The 14,146-nt window shown below is 45.6% G+C and overlaps 1 protein-coding gene across 1 annotated transcript; it reads right to left on the bottom strand.

Annotated features, from left to right (window-relative positions):
* Nucleotides 1-8,967: 8,967 nt before the first annotated feature.
* LOC311122582 (glycine cleavage system H protein, mitochondrial-like) lies at nt 8,968-14,146 on the bottom strand. The gene is made up of 5 exons (XM_084196924.1): nt 13,938-14,146; nt 13,642-13,721; nt 12,958-13,021; nt 12,695-12,826; nt 8,968-10,187 (listed from the first exon to the last, which is right to left on the bottom strand). Exons 1-5 carry the CDS (start codon nt 14,140-14,142, stop codon nt 10,090-10,092), a joined length of 579 nt encoding a protein of 192 aa, XP_084053050.1. The 5' UTR covers nt 14,143-14,146; the 3' UTR covers nt 8,968-10,089.

A 14,146-nucleotide genomic window follows, 5' to 3' on the forward strand; every position in this document is an offset into this window, starting at 1 on the left:
GGAAGTAGGGGTGCTGAGGGTGCTGCAGCTCCCCCTGAGAATAAATCAAAAATAATAATACTAATGAAAAAAAAAGATGAGTCTTGTGTGAACTAGGGCTTTATTACTCCTGTTTGAGCGGACAAAATACTCTTCAGCCCCCCTAAAAATCTTCCTGCAGCTATGACTATCTTCCTTCATTCTCTATTTCTCTACTATCCTCTTTTTCTTCAGGTCCCCTCCACCCTTCTCTCAAAGCATCCAGAAGTGGATGGTCTCTCATATCCAACCTCTGTTCTCCTCTCCTCTATTTTCATTTCCTCCCTCCTCTCTTCCTCTCTCTATTTCTGCTCTCTAAACATCCCTACAGTGATCCACAAAACCAACAGCTGAGTGTTTGATCAGGCTCTGGAATATGAACACTGAATTATATACCCAACCTCCACTGTGTGTGTGTTCCTGTGTGTGTATGTTAATGTTTCTGCTTCTAACGGTGTGTGTGTATTCCTGTAATCTTATTATGCTGTTCACGTAGATGGCAGAGTGTGTTGCTATGGCGGTTGCTATAGGGCTAGGTGGTCCCGTCGAGCACACATCACAGCTAGACTTCTTCTCTGATACCTGGCAATGAAGATAAGTGTTCTCTCTGTTTTATAGCCAGACTTCAGCTCTGATACCTGGCAATGAAGATAAGTGTTCTCTCTGTTTTATAGCCAGACTTCAGCTCTGATACCTGACAATGAAGATAAGTGTTCTCTCTGTTTTATAGCCAGACTTCAGCTCTGATACCTGCCAATGAAGTGGTGTTCTCTATGTTTCTCCTCACCTCCATTAACCCCTCAGCCTCTCTCTGTCCTCCTGCGCTCCACCAGCTGATTCACTCAATGCTTCTAAAGAGCTATCGACCACTGTGGGAAAACAGAGGAGAGACGGAGCGATAGAGAGAGGGAGAAGTAAAGAGAGAGGAGAAAAGGTGAGAGAGAACAAGAGAGAGAATAGGTGAATGGGAAAGTCTTTGCTATCATGGACCAAGTGCCGAATTGGGATGTATGGTTAAGGTTATGTATTTATGAACCGTAACCATGGTTATGGTGAAGAAATAAAAAATATTCCTCCTGCTGTGGGAGGAGGATGCAATCGTGTGTATCTCTGTGTGTTTGGTCCCCTCCCCTCCCCCTCATGTTTCTACATGGCAGATCTCCCTAATATAATAACTGTGTCTGCATGTCTGATTTACACCAAGAGAGAGTACATAGCCAGTGGTTAATTACTGTGTGTGTGTGTGTGTGTGTGTGTGTGTGTGTGTGTGTGTGTGTGTGTGTGTGCGTGTGCAAGCGCGTGCGTGCCTGTGTGTCAGAATGATTTATGAGTTGCAAATAGCTATTCCAGTGGCCCGTTTCTCCTCACTTAGTTTTTAATCTGTCTTTCCATTAATTCTCCTGGAGATGTTATGATGGGTTTTATAGGGGCGTGCACGTGTGTATGTGTGTACCTGTGTGTTAAGGAGACAGAGCCGAGGACAAAGACTTGGAGGTACAGAGCAACACTATTGTCTGCTCATTTACTCTTTATCTCTCTCCCCTCTCTCTCCTGCGCTCCTCTCTTCTCCTTTCACCTCTCTCTCTCTCTCTCTTTGATCTCTTAGGTATGCATTCAAAACAGATCTTTATTGATAGCACAAGACAGCAGAGGGAAACAGCAGGTCAATGTGTTTAGCCTGAGGGCAGATTGGTCCATTCACTGATCTGTCTGTTAGTGAGAAACTGAGAGAGAAGCCAGCTAATCTCCCCCTGTTCTCTATTGATCACACACTTAGAGACTACATACCCTGTCTAAACACTATTGATCTCTCTCTCCCTCTCTCGCATCCCTTCTGTATAGTATGAGGATCAAGAGAATAAATTAAAGTTATGAAAGTTGGTGGGAGAGGTTATAGGATGGCTACACTGGATGATGATGATGATAATCATGACGATTTGAGTTGTCTTTAGTGTGGAGAGGGGAGCTGAGGGGTACTCCGGAGCACCATGAGCGTAGGAAATGACTAATGGCTTTCATATTTTAGACTTGTGTGCCCTCTACTGGTCAGAATGTTGCATTGCATCACATCAGATTACAAAACAAGAGTTGGACTGTGTTTGTTTAACTAGTGATCAGCTGTTTAATAAATCGTTAATGTTCCACTAGATAGCATAGCCACAAAGTCAAAATAAGGACTACTTAAGTCGTTTTTTGGGTTATCTGTACTTTACTTTACTATTTATATTTTGGACAACTTTTACTTTTACTTCACTACATTCCTAAATAAAATAATGTACTTCTTACTCCATACATATTCCCTGACACCCAAAAGTACTCATTACATTTTGAATGCTTATCAGGACAGGAAAATGGTCCAATTCACACACTTATCAAGATAACATCCCTGGTCATCCCTACTGCCTCTAATCTGGCGGACTCACTAAACACAAATTATTGGTTTGTAAATGATGTGCTGGAGTGTGCCCCTGCCTATCCGTACATTAATAAAACACGAAAATGGTGGCATCTGGTTTGCTTAGTATAAGGAATTTGAAATGATTTATGCTTTTAATTTTACAGTTGATACTTAAGTATATTTTAGCAATTATATTTACTTTTGATACTTAAGTATATTTAAAAGCAAATAATCTTAGACTTTTACTCAAGTAGTATTTTACTGGGTGACTTTCACTTTTACTTACTTTCTATTAAGGTATCTTTACTTTTACTCAAGTATGAAAATTGGGTACTTTTTCCACCACTGCTGGTGGGGAGAGAGGACGCCGAAGGCTTCTTCTGTCCGTACTGGGACACAACGATACCCGGACACAGTTCCTGACCTGAAACTCATCCAGCCTCTAGCCACAGCTCACAACAACAGCCTGCACACCACCCTCAGCTCCATCTATCTGGAGTACTTCTCCAAGGTAGGACTGTGTGTGTGTGTGTATTTTGATAATCCAGAAAGGTATCATAGATACTCTCAACACAATTAGATTTGTTAGTTTGATAGTTGTGTTTTGTTTGTTGTAATGTATTGTATTTGTAGAGCAGAGACAGAGACTGTTTTGAACCTCTAACATTGTGAAGCTGTATATATGAGCATAATTGTCTGCCTGTTACAGGATGAGGATGATGAGCTGGCGGTGGGTCTGGCTCTGTCCCTACTAGAGGTCAAAGGGCAACATCAGACCAATACCAAGCCCCTCTTCCCAGACCCTAAACCCCAGGGTCCTACAGACACCCAGGCTATGGCAACCTGCAGACCCCAGAATAGCTCTGTTCAGAGTCAGTCATTATCACATAATGGTATCTCCAGCCAGCCTCAGCCAGCTCCTCTGCTCCAGGGTGTGAGCTACGCCCAGCTAGCAGCAGCAGGAGGGAGGAGACAGACTCAGGCTCAGCACCAAGACTCCACATCACCCAGAGGATCCTCTGGACATGGCAGCTCACCTCAGACACAGACACCCAACCAAGAACCATACAGAGACAGACATAAAAGGGTCTAACCCCATTCAGGATGTGTGTACCTCTATTGCCACTTCGACATCCAATCTCAACCAAGCCAAAGATGAAGTCACAGTGGAGTGCGACGTGGACCAATTGGAGAAGCCAAAGCGCTAAAGAACCGGCGTCAACAGTGGAAGGGGTGTGGTCAGCAGGTGGTGGGTGTGCCTCGTTGCCCCTCCACTCCTCTTTGCATATCTTCTCCAAGTCATTAAGGTTTCGAGGCTGACGTTTGGCAACTCAAACCTTCAGCTCCCTCCACAGATTTTCTATGGGATTAAGGTCTGGAGACTGGCTAGGCCACTCCAGGACCTTAATGTGCTTCTTCTTGAGCCACTCCTTTGTTGCCTTGGCCGTGTGTTTTGGGTCATTGTCATGCTGGAATACCCATCCACGACCCATTGTCAATGCCCTGGCTGAGGGAAGGAGGTTCTCACCCAAGATTTGACGGTACATGGCCCCGTCCATTGTCCCTTTGATGCGGTGAAGTTGTCCTGTCTCCTTAGCAGAAAAACACCCCCAAAGCATAATATTTCCACCTCCATGTTTGACAGTGGGGATGGTATTCTTGGGGTCATAGGCAGCATTCCTCCTCCTCCAAACACGGCGAGTTGAGTTGATGCCAAAGAACTCAATTTTGGTCTCATCTGACCACAACACTTTCACCCAGTTCTCCTCTGAATCATTCTGATGTTCATTGTCAAACTTCAGACGGGCATGTATATGTGCTTTCTTGAGCAGGGGGACCTTGCGGGCGCTGCAGGATTTCAGTCCTTCACGGCGTAGTGTGTTACCAATTGTTTTCTTGGTGACTATGGTCCCAGCTGCCTTGAGATCATTGACAAGATCCTCCTGTGTAGTTCTGGGCTGATTCCTCATCGTTCTCATGATCATTGCAACTCCACGTGGTGAGATCTTGCATGGAGCCCCAGGCCGAGGGAGATTGACAGTTATTTTGTGTTTCTTCCATTTGCGAATAATCGCACCAACTGTTGTCACCTTCTCACCAAGCTGCTTGGCGATGGTCGTGTAGCCCATTCCAGCCTTGTGTAGGTCTACAATCTTGTCCCTGACATCCTTGGAGAGCTCATTGGCCATGGTGGAGAGTTTGGAATCTGATTGATTGCTTCTGTGGACAGGTGTCTTTTATACAGGTAACAAGCTGAGATTAGGAGCACTGAGTGTGCTCCTAATCTCAGCTCGTTACCTGTATAAAAGACACCTGGGAGCCAGAAATCTTTCTGATTGAGAGGGGGTCAAATACTTTTTTCCCTCATTAAAATGCAAATCAATTTATAAAAATTTTGACATGCGTTTTTCTGGATTTTGTTGTTGTTATTCTGTCTCTCACTGTTCAAATAAACCTACCATTAAAATTATAGACTGATCATTTCTTTGTCAGTGGGCAAACGTACAAAATAAGCAGGGTATCAAATACTTTTTTCCCCTCACTGTACACTGTTACTACTGAGGGGGTGGGACTCAGAGGTATGGTAATACTTTTACTATCACTACTACTATTAATGTGTAATATGACACAGCAGTAACTCTCTCTTACATGCACTCTACCTCCACTAGGTATTGGTTCTGTATCCCACTTCATGAGTTGCTGTCAGCAGAACCCTGCTCCGGGGTTAGGGGTTCTCTTGGACCCCCCAATATTGCTCTCCTCCCCCTCCGTGTGGCCCGGGGGCTGCCCTCTGAAGGGTGGGGACTGGCACTCATGCCCCAAAGGAAGGATGGAACCACGGTCAGTAACCCCTCAACGTACAGACAGATTGGTCTGGGATATTGTTGTTGGGGTATATGTTTATGTGTGTGTTTGTGTGTCTGTTCCAGGTTGACTGGGCGGCTAACATCAGGAGTTCCTGGGACTTCAGTGAGGAGGGGGCCCAGTCCTTCAGTAGCCTCCAACTGCTCTTAAACACTAGTAAAACTAAATGCATGCTTTTCAATCGAACGCTGCTGGCACCCGCCCACCCGACTAGAATCACCACTCTCGACGGGTCTGACCTAGAGTATGTGGACAACTACAAATACCTAGGTGTCTGGTTAGACTGTAAACTCAACTTCCAGACTCACATAAAGAATCTCCAATCCAAAGTTAAATCTAGAATCGGCTTCCTATTTCGCAATAAAGCCTCCTTCACTCATGCTGCCAAACATGCCCTCGTAAAACTGACTATCCTACCGATCCTTGACTTCGGCGATGTAATTTACAAAATAGCCTCCAACACTCTACTCAGCAAATTGGATGTAGTCTATCACAGTGCCATCCGTTTTGTCACCAAAGCCCCATACACTACCCACCACTGTGACCTGTACGCTCTTGTTGGCTGGTCCTCACTACATGTTTGTCGTCAAACCCACTGGCTCCAGGCCATCTATAAATCACTGCTAGGCAAATCCCCGCCTTATCTTAGCTCATTGGTCACCATAGCAGCACCCACCCGTAGTCTGCGCTCCAGCAGGTATATCTCACTGGTCATTCCCAAAGCCAACACCTCCTTTGGCCGCCATTCCTTCCAGTTCTCTGCTGCCAATGACTGGAACGAATTGCAAAAATCTCTGAAGCTGGAGACTCTTATCTCCCTCAATAACTTTAAGCATCAGTTGTCAGAGCACCTTACCGATCACTGCACCTGTACACAGCCCATCTGAAATTAGCCCACCCAACTACCTCATCCCTATATTGTTATTTATTTTGCTCTTTTGCACCCCAGTATCTCTATTTGCACATAATCTCTTGCACATCTAGCATTCCAGTGTTAATACTATTGTAATTATTCTGCACTATAGCCTATTTATTGCCTTACCTCCATAACTTGCTACATTTGCACACACTGTATATATATTTTCTGTTGTATTTCTGACTTTATGTTTTTTACCCCATATGTAACTCTGTGTTGTTTTTATTGCACTACTTTGCTTTATCTTGGCCAGGTCGCAGTTGTAAATGAGAACCTGTTCTCAACTGGCTTACCTGGTTAAATAAAGGTTAAATAAAAAAATAATAAAAAAAAGTCACTTCTAGAGGCCTTTCTAAACGATGGTGAGATAAACACATCTCCCTATTTCTATGTGTATCCTGGAACGAAACAGCCATACAGAATAGATTGTGACTTGTGTGTGTGTATTCCAGGTGTGTACATGTATGAGAAGGAGTCAGGGCAAGCAGATGCCCCCAACACCAGCTGTCTGTCTCCTTACCTGCACTTTGGCCGGCTGAGTGCTCGCTGGTTGCTGTGGGACGCAAAAGGGGCATGCTGCCAACCCCCCAAATTCATACAAAAACTGGCCTGGAGAGACCTGGCCTACTGGCAGCTAACACTGTTCCCAGACCTGCCTTGGGAACCATTGAGACCTCCATACAAGGTAAGGGCAGGGTTAACACTGATCCTCTTCCTGGTTTGTATCCAATGAAAGCAGAACACTCACTCGCTTCCTGGTTTCTGTCCAATCAGGTCCTTCGGTGGAGCAGTGAGCGGGGTCATCTCAAGGCACGGCAGAGGCAGGACAAGTTATCCTCTAGTACAGTGTTTCCTAACTCCAGTCCTGTAGTACCCCCAACAGCACACATTTTTGTTGTAGCCTCGGACAAGCACATTCAAATTGTTGAATCAGGTCTGTTTGGGGCAACAACTAAAATATGTGCTGTTGGGGGTCCTCGACGACTGGAGTTGGGAAACACTGCTCTAGTAGACAGCTGTGGCTGACTGGATGGATGAACAACTATACGAGACACGTAGTGGCTTCTTTCCTCATAGCTTACCTCCATCTATCATGGCAGGAAGGATCCCGCTGGTTCCAGGTGAAACACACACACACACACACCAGAGTATAGAGCTGCAGAGCTTTGTCTGTTTAATTCATTCACATTTTACTGTGTGTGTAGGATACCCTGGTGGATGCTGACGGGGCCATCGATGCCATGATGTGGCAGAATGGAGGCATGTGTGGTCTAGACCACTGGAACTTTGTCATGCATCCTGTTGACGCGACCATGACCTGTGACCCTAACGGAAATTACGTCAGGACGTGGTGCCCTGAGCTGCCTGATGACCTCTTACACAAACCCTGGAAGTGCCCAACTTCCATGCTGCACTATGCCGGTGAGAGACAACAGCACCAGCCTTATCCTAACCTATACCGTTACCATAGTTACCCGTATCTTGCCCGATTTACCCTAACCTCATTGTAATAACCTTACCATAGCCTTAACCTACCCTTACTGTAGTTACCATAACCCTACCATACTATAGCCTTGCCCCTAAGTTAACCCAACTCTCATGTGTTTCTCTGTATAGAATTGTGAGTGTTACACTTCCCTTATTACTCTAAACTTTAGCTAAAGCTCAGCCTCTCCCTCTAGGTGTAGTCCTATGCCAGTCTTACCCAGAGCGTGTGGTGACAGATCTGGAGGAGAGGAAAGGAGAAGCCAGTCTCTGCAGGACGTTGCGTTGATGAGGAGGCGTTTTGGGGAGTACGTGGACCTGGTCCCCCTGCCCCTCCCGCCTGGTCTCGGAGGCCCTGGGTGTACGTCAACGCAATGCTTCTACTGTATCGTGTCTCATGAGTGGTCCTCAGTACCGTTTTTCCTGTTTCATTTCTTTTTTAATGCCTTGAGCCATTTTCTAGTGGTGTATTTTATGTACAAATGTCACACTGTGAATTTTGCTAAATTAAGTGAGTGACATAACTTCTCTCTCTTTCTCTCTGTCAGGGAGGTCTGGTCAACACAGATAGGCTGTTCCTCCTGCCTGTCATCACCCGCATGGAGTTCAACACCAATTAGACGATCCAGACGCGGACGCTGCCTCTAACCCCTACAACACTGTTCTGAAGAGTTATGTGAGCCGCAGGTGGGATGAGACCATCGCCTTCCTGAACCAGACAGACTTCATGGCCAGCGTGATGAACGAGGGAGCGGAGGAGGATAGACTGCCACGCCCCCATGTGGCCCGGGGAAGGGTTAGGAGGTCTCTGCTGCCAAGGCCAGGTTCTCCTCTGTGCCTGGGGAGTGGCTACATCTCACAGATGACCAAGAGGGCAGGGGTTAAAGGTCAGCGAAAGACTACACTGGTAGAACTGTTACAAAACTGGGTACCACATAATGGGATAGAGGTTAAGGGTTAGTCTGTGTAACAAGGACAAACTGCTGTTTACATTAATTGGTTTACATTTCAGTCCTTTACCAAAGCCATTTATAATAAGATCATTCAGGCAGAATCAACCGCAAGCACTGCTCCTAGGTGTCATTGTGTTAAAAAGTGCAATATTTGTACCAAGGAACTCATGCAAATATAATAAATATTAATGAAAAATTTAGATTTTCCTCGAAGATATTGTATAAAATATAAGTGCTGTCTTTCCAAACTAGTATCAGACTACAAAGACATCTCAGTGAAAGTACTCAGGGGGGATGAAGTGGACAGGACAGAGTAAACACACACAAGGAAGTGCAAGTCAAGAGTTTTATTTCTATGTCTCATCTCCATAGTGCCAGTACATGATGTGCATACAGAGGCACAACATATAGTAGAAACCAGCCTGCTCCAGATCCAAAGTGCTTTATTGTTAGTCCCTTCCCCTCCAGATGGACTGATCCTGACAGCTGTATTTGATAGAGTGAAATTCTGAGGACAATTTTTCCCAGTAGTGTTCAGTCTTGATGCTACGTTCATAACCAAGTGGGAAGGTGGTATTTACCACGTACGACTGGGAAAAATCCACTTGAACCCCCCTACAACTCGTAATTACTAGTGGGAAACTCGTCTATCATCCCTGAGCTCCGACTTCTGCTGACCTCTGGAGTCACCCACTAAGGAAATGACCTCAAACAGCATTTTCGGCAATTAAATGTAACAAAACATTAATTTATAAAAAGCAAATCTATTAATATGTTTTTGAACACCTCATTTGTTTACAAGCATGATAGCTTGTCTTTTAGTTTGTTTGACACAGCTTGTTGGCCATTAGCCAACCAGCACTTCTCAACGAGTTAAAAGCATGTGAATACATCCAACTGGTATTCATTATTTCACAACTGGTATAATTAACACCTTCCCACTTAATTATGAATGCAGCATAAGTTCCTCATCCCCTGTGCTTGGGGCAGGCTTTGAGTGGAAGATTGAGGATGAATCTTAAGCCTTTTCCTCAATTATTTGTGTCCTCAACTCCTCAAAACATCAGAACAAAACCCTCTAATGTTTTAAGGAGGCGGAGAGAGGACACAAGGACTCAAGGGTAAGACTTGAGATTCATCCAGAGACTGCATCAGGACTCGTACAGTATCACTCCACATCAGCCATATCAGTCATGCTACGTGTGTAAGACATTTGCCCCCAGCATCCCCATTAGGTCACATTCATTACCAGTACACTAAAGGCTCCTAACATTCAGACCACAATAACACTGGTAAATCAATATCGATGCGCTCGGCTGCTCCTCTGGCGTTTCTGGTGGTTTCACGGTGTAGTGTCACATCTGACTCCCGGCACAACTGGTGCACTTTCTCTCTAGTAGCGATTGATAGGCAGGCGAGGGGGTGGGGGTGCTAAGGGTTGCGGCTAAGCGGTGCTAGTCTTCTATGGATCTGATGTATCTCTCATAAGCCTTCTCATCCATCAGAGCATCCAGCTCCTTAGGGTTGGCAATGGTCATCTTCATCAGCCAACCTGTCCCAGCAGGGGTTAGTCAGAGGTTAGCCTAGTCACAGGCCTTGTTTGAATATTATTTCTAAAATAATCGCTGATACATGCGTTTGTGTGCGTGTAGACTACAGTATGCATGTACAGTGAGCTCCAAAAGTATTGGGACGTTGACAATTTTGTTGTTGTTTTGGCTCTGTACAATAACTATGAGGCTCTGACGCTCGTCGGATGTGGCAGGGCTTTTTAAACTATTACAGAATACAAAGGGAAGCACAGCCACGACCTGCCCAGTGACACAAGCCTACCAGACGAGATAAACCACTTCTATGCTCGCTTCCATGCAAGCAACACTGAAGCATGCATGAGAGCACCAGCTGTTCCGGATGACTATGTGACCACGCTCTCCGTAGCCGATGTGAGTAAGACTTTTAAGCAGGTCAACATTCACAAAGCCGCAGGGCCAGACGGATTACCAGGACGTGTACTCCGAGCATGTGCTGACCAACTGACAAGTGTCTTCACTGACATTTTCAACATGTCCCTGACTGAGTCTGTAATACCAACATGTTTCAAGCAGACCACCATAGTCCCCGTACCCAAGGACTCTAAGATAACCTGCCTAAATGACTACCGACCCGTAGCACTGACGTCTGTAGCCATGAAGTGCTTTGAAAGGCTGGTCATGGCTCACATCAACACCATTATCCCAGAAACCCTAGACCCACTCCAATTTGCATACCGCCCCAACAGATCCACAGATGATGCAATCTCTATTGCACTCCACACTGCTCTTTCCCACCTGGACAAGAGGAACACCTACGTGAGAATGCTATTAATTGACTACAGCTCAGCGTTCAACACCATAGTGCCCTCAATGCTCATTACTAAGCTAAGGATCCTGGGACTAAACACCTCCCTCTGCAACTGGATCCTGGACTTCCTGACGGGCTGCCCCCAGGTGGTAAGGGTAGGTAACAACATCTGCCACACTGATCCTCAACGCAGGGGCCCCTCAGGGGTGCGTGCTCAGTCCCCTCCTGTACTCTCTGTTCACCCATGACTGCATGGCCAGGCACGACTCCAACACCATCATTAAGTTTGCCGACGACACAACAGTGGTAGGCCTGATCACCGACAACGATGAGACAGACTATAGAGAGGTGGTCAGAGACCTGGCCGTGTGGTGCCAGGATAACAACCTCTCCCTCAACGTGACCAAGACAAAGGAGATGATTGTGGACTACAGAAGAAAAAAAAAGAGGACTGAGCACGCCCCCATTCTCATCGAAGGGGCTGTAGTGGAACAGGTTGAGAGCTTCAAGTTCCTTGGTGTCCACATCACCAACAAACTATCATGGTCCAAACACACCAAGACAGTCGTGAAGAAGGCACGACAAAGCCTATTCCCCCTCAGGAGACTGAAAAGATTTGGCATGGGTCCTCAGATCCTCAAAAAGTTCTACAGCTGCACCATCGAGAGCATCCTGACTGGTTGAATCACCGCCTGGTAAGGCAACTGCTCGGCCTCCGACCGCAAGGCACTACAGAGGGTAGTGCGTACGGCCCAGTACATCACTGGGGCCAAGCTTCCTGCCATCCAGGACCTCTATACCAGGCGGTGTCAGAGGAAGGCCCTCAAAATTGTCAAAGACTCCAGCCACCCAGCAAGCGGTACAGGAGCGCCAAGTCTAGGTCCAAAAGGCTTCTCAACAGCTTCTACCCCCAAGCCATAAGACTCCTGAACAGCTAATCATGGCTACCCGGACTACTTGCACTGCCCCCCCACCCCCACCCCATCTTTTTACGCTGCTGCTACTCTGTTCATTATTTATGCATAGTCACTTTAGCTCTACCCACATGTACATATTACCTCAATTAGCCGGTGCCCCCGCACATTGACTCTGCACCGGTACCCACCCTGTATATAGCCTCCCTACTGTAATTTTATTTTACTTCTGATATTTTTTTCTCAAAACTTTGTTGTTGTTGTTTTATTGTACTTTTTTATAAAAAAATTAATGCATTGTTGGTTAAGGGCTGTAAGTACGCATTTCACGGTAATGTCTACACCTGTTGTATTCGGCGCATGTGGCAATTACAATTTGATTTGATTTTAAAGTGCAGACTGTCAGCGTCAATAGAAATGAATGGTAAATAACAGTGTCATTTTGGAGTCACTCTTATTGTAAATAAGAATAGAATGTTACTAAACACTTCTACATTAATGTGGATGCTACCATGATTAAGGATAATCCTGAATGAATCGTGAATAATGATGAATGAGAAAGCTACAGACGCACAAATATCTTCTATATTTCTGCATCTGTAACAAATGCTGTAATTTCTAAATGGTTCACCCGATATGGATGAAAATACCCTCAAATTAAAGCTGACAGTCTGCACTCTAACCTCAGTCATTGTATCATTTCAAATCCAAAGTGCTGGAGTACAGAGCCAAAACAAATGTGTCACTGTCATAATACTTTTGGAGCTCACTGTATGTCTGCGGGTGTGTGTGTATGTGTGCTCACCGTCTTTGTAGCAGGACTTGTTGACGAGGCCAGGGTTGTCTGCCAGGAGTGTGTTGACCTCTGTGACTTCCCCGGTTAGAGGAGAGTACAGCTCACTGGCTGCCTTCACACTCTCCAACGCTCCAAATTCATCTAAAAAGAGGACAGCGATAGGTCAGGTCATGAACAGGTCTTGAGGAAGGCTACAGTTACTAGTATAACCCAAGAGGACCTGCGTTGTGTTACCGTCCACACAAGTCTGTAGGGTAGTAACTGCTGCTTACCGGTCTGTGCCAGCTGTGTGCCAACCTCTGGTAGTCCACAGTACACCACATCTCCTAGAGCCTCCTGCAGAACACACAGATTTAGATTATGATTTTCCCAATTAAATGAGATGTGTCAGTCCCAACAACACTAATGATCCATGATGTGTTGGAAGCGCCACAACAAACTAACAGCGGGTTGGTAAGAAGACCACAAGTCCCAATGGGGCTCTTAAAGAGATTCTCCGGTACCTTTGTATACTTTTTCGCCAGTAGTTCTGAAAGTAGCACTCACGAGCCAAATGTGGTCCACGAAAATTGCATACTAGGTCACATACGTGCACCACATCATTGCTCCCTCTCGCTGCTGTGTCCACTGTGCCGTTGGGCCCGCCCTGCAACCTCATTGGATAACGCTGAGCAGGCCTCTTGTTAGTTGTCACTCAAATGTGAGGGGCTGAAGCTCATTGGCTAGAACTCTAATTGCTAGGGGGCTGGCCAATGTGCAGGGGAATGTAGTGAAAATGGCATGGCACAGCTTCAAGAAAACAGTTGCTTTCATGGCTAATTGAGGTAAGACAGTAATTTTGCATGCATGAACTACACATTCAGCCCAAAGCAGGTTCAAATAATAATTTCTTAGTCGCTTAAGTACCAGAGCATGTCTTTAAGAACCAGTGGTAGCATGACTCTTGAACAACTCACCTGAGCAAATTTGCTGATGCCAACCGTCCCTACCTCTCCCTCTACTCGTATCCATTCGTGTTTGTCTGTGAATTTAAGAGCTGTGGAATTCAGGAGAAAATTGCAATTAGTTCGAGTATCTACACAGACGTTGACACAAACCTAAAAAACTGTTATCAGTCTACTTCTAATCTACACGCTTAGCTAGCTAACTGCTGTTAGATACGTTATGCAAAACAAGAACGTCCTTGTTATGAACTAGCTAGCGTGTTAGCTAGCCACCTGTTTTGCGAGCTCCACAAGACAAGTAACGTTACCTGATGAGAGTCGGGTGGTAGTGGACAGAGTCCGTAGTACATATGCCCTGGATACCAGCCGAGAGGGAGTTAGCTGTGCCGAACTGTAGAGCAAGGGCAGGGCAGAGGTAAAGTTGGAAGACAAGCAACGTAGCATTACACATGTAGCCATTTTCGTCGCGTCTTTACGACTGCATTGACTGTCACGTTTTTTAGACGTCATCATCACG

The sequence above is a fragment of the Coregonus lavaretus genome, assembly GCF_964263955.1.
Source record: "Coregonus lavaretus genome assembly, contig: HAP1_SCAFFOLD_4270, whole genome shotgun sequence".
In the NCBI taxonomy this organism is placed as follows: Eukaryota; Metazoa; Chordata; class Actinopteri; order Salmoniformes; family Salmonidae; genus Coregonus; species Coregonus lavaretus.

Coding starts and splice junctions, on each gene's coding strand:
- LOC311122582 (XM_084196924.1), bottom strand. CDS start 14,142: ATGATGACGTCTAAAAAACGTGACAGTCAATGCAGTCGTAAAGACGCG. Junction 13,022..13,641: donor GCATCAGCAAATTTGCTCAG/GTGAGTTGTTCA, acceptor TGTGTTCTGCAG/GAGGCTCTAGGAGATGTGGT. Junction 12,827..12,957: donor CACACAGCTGGCACAGACCG/GTAAGCAGCAGT, acceptor TCCTCTTTTTAG/ATGAATTTGGAGCGTTGGAG.